The sequence below is a fragment of the Herpailurus yagouaroundi genome, unplaced genomic scaffold (assembly GCF_014898765.1).
Source record: "Herpailurus yagouaroundi ecotype Mexico unplaced genomic scaffold, PumYag 203, whole genome shotgun sequence".
Lineage (NCBI taxonomy): Eukaryota > Metazoa > Chordata > Mammalia > Carnivora > Felidae > Herpailurus > Herpailurus yagouaroundi.
The window spans coordinates 14,228,476-14,229,861 of record NW_024412434.1 but is presented as its reverse complement, the minus strand read 5'-3'; the positions used below and the strand labels follow the sequence as shown (position 1 = coordinate 14,229,861).

Here is a 1,386-nt window from a genome sequence, read left to right as displayed (position 1 = left end):
AACTTTCACTGAATTAACAGTTACACTTTCAGGTCTGAAATCTAGTGCATAAACTTAATGGCTCATTGTAATATTTATTATTCAACCTTTTGACATTTATTTGTAGCAGTTGAATTGAGGTACCGGGTGCATTATTAGCATTGAAACAGTAAAGTGTTCCAGCTCTACCTTAATAACTGAGTTTTACTTGAGTCTTTAGCCTGAAGTAGTCTGTGGAATGTAAACCAACCCTTCTCCCCCCCCGCCCCCCCCCCCCCCCAGGAAAAAAAAAAAAAAAAAAAAAAAACCCGCAATGGAAAAAAAGTAATCCGATTTCTGTCTTCAAAATGCGATAAACCAGGGCTCCAAAAGGGGTGTAACACATTAATGGACTTGTACAAACCATCCTGTGCAGTTATACAACAAAAGGAAGGTAATATGGTTCAAGAAAATATCTTCCAAAACACTTTTATGAATTAAATTTCCTGAATTTGTGACTCGGTGGAAGAGGTATTGCAGAACCGCCCAGCTGCCATTTCCATATAGGATGGGCTTTGTGAGGAGGTTGGGAATCCTTAGTGGTGTTTAAGGAATACGCCGGCCACAAATCCCCATCCTTCCCAATAATGAGTGATGGTGGACAAGGAAAATTTGCCATGAAATTAAATGGCCTTTTCACTGCTGATGCTACATTGCTGGCTACCTTTTTGCGTCTGTTTATAACTGTAAAATCATCCAGTGTTCCTTCATGTGTTTCGGTTTTACCTGTAGGACGAGGGCTTCTAGCTGATTTCAAATTTGGTTTGACTGGAGGTGTCTGAAGTACGGGTCGTTTTCCCAGTACTAGTGTCCGGTAATTTTTTCTCACCCTGGCACCAAATTTATATTCCCCATCCTCGGGTTTTGGAGAACCTAAAGTGCATGAGAGGCCCTGACTCTGAGCCGGTGGGTTTAAGGAAAGCGTTTCTTTTTCAGGGCATGCAAAACCTTCTTCCTTGGCTGTGGTTAACAAGGCGTCCTCCTCTTTACTTTCAGTCACACTGTAAAACTCACCCTCTGTATCATTGCACTCGCACTTAAGCTTATTTGTAATAAGGTCAGGTTCATATTCTTCATTAGCACTACTGTCTTCTACTTTGATTTTAATATTGTGCAGAAATGGCAAGGTCTTGTCGCCCGCGTTCGTGCACGGATTCTCAGTTTTCGTGGCTCCTGCTGGTGCTGCTCCATCCACCTCAGAAGCGGTCTGGGAAGAGGACAAATCCGTAGCAAATTCAGCACAATGAGGGATTTTGGAGTCTTTTTCTGAATTTGCGGCTGCTCCTGAAGAATCATTATCGAAGAACCTAGCAGCTATTGTGTTGTTATCAGCACAGTGCGTAGTAGGAGTTGCTTGCAGGCATTTCC

General features: G+C 42.5%; 1 protein-coding gene across 1 annotated transcript in view; it reads right to left on the bottom strand.

The window, feature by feature from the left end:
* Nucleotides 1–293: 293 nt before the first annotated feature.
* Nucleotides 294–1,386, bottom strand: part of SKIDA1 (SKI/DACH domain containing 1) — a 2,604-nt gene continuing 1,511 nt past the window's right edge. The window contains exon 3 of the mRNA XM_040450947.1: nt 294–1,381. Coding sequence (XP_040306881.1) covers nt 449–1,381 — 933 coding nt within the window. The 3' untranslated portion in view covers nt 294–448. The remainder of the gene's footprint in view (nt 1,382–1,386) is intronic.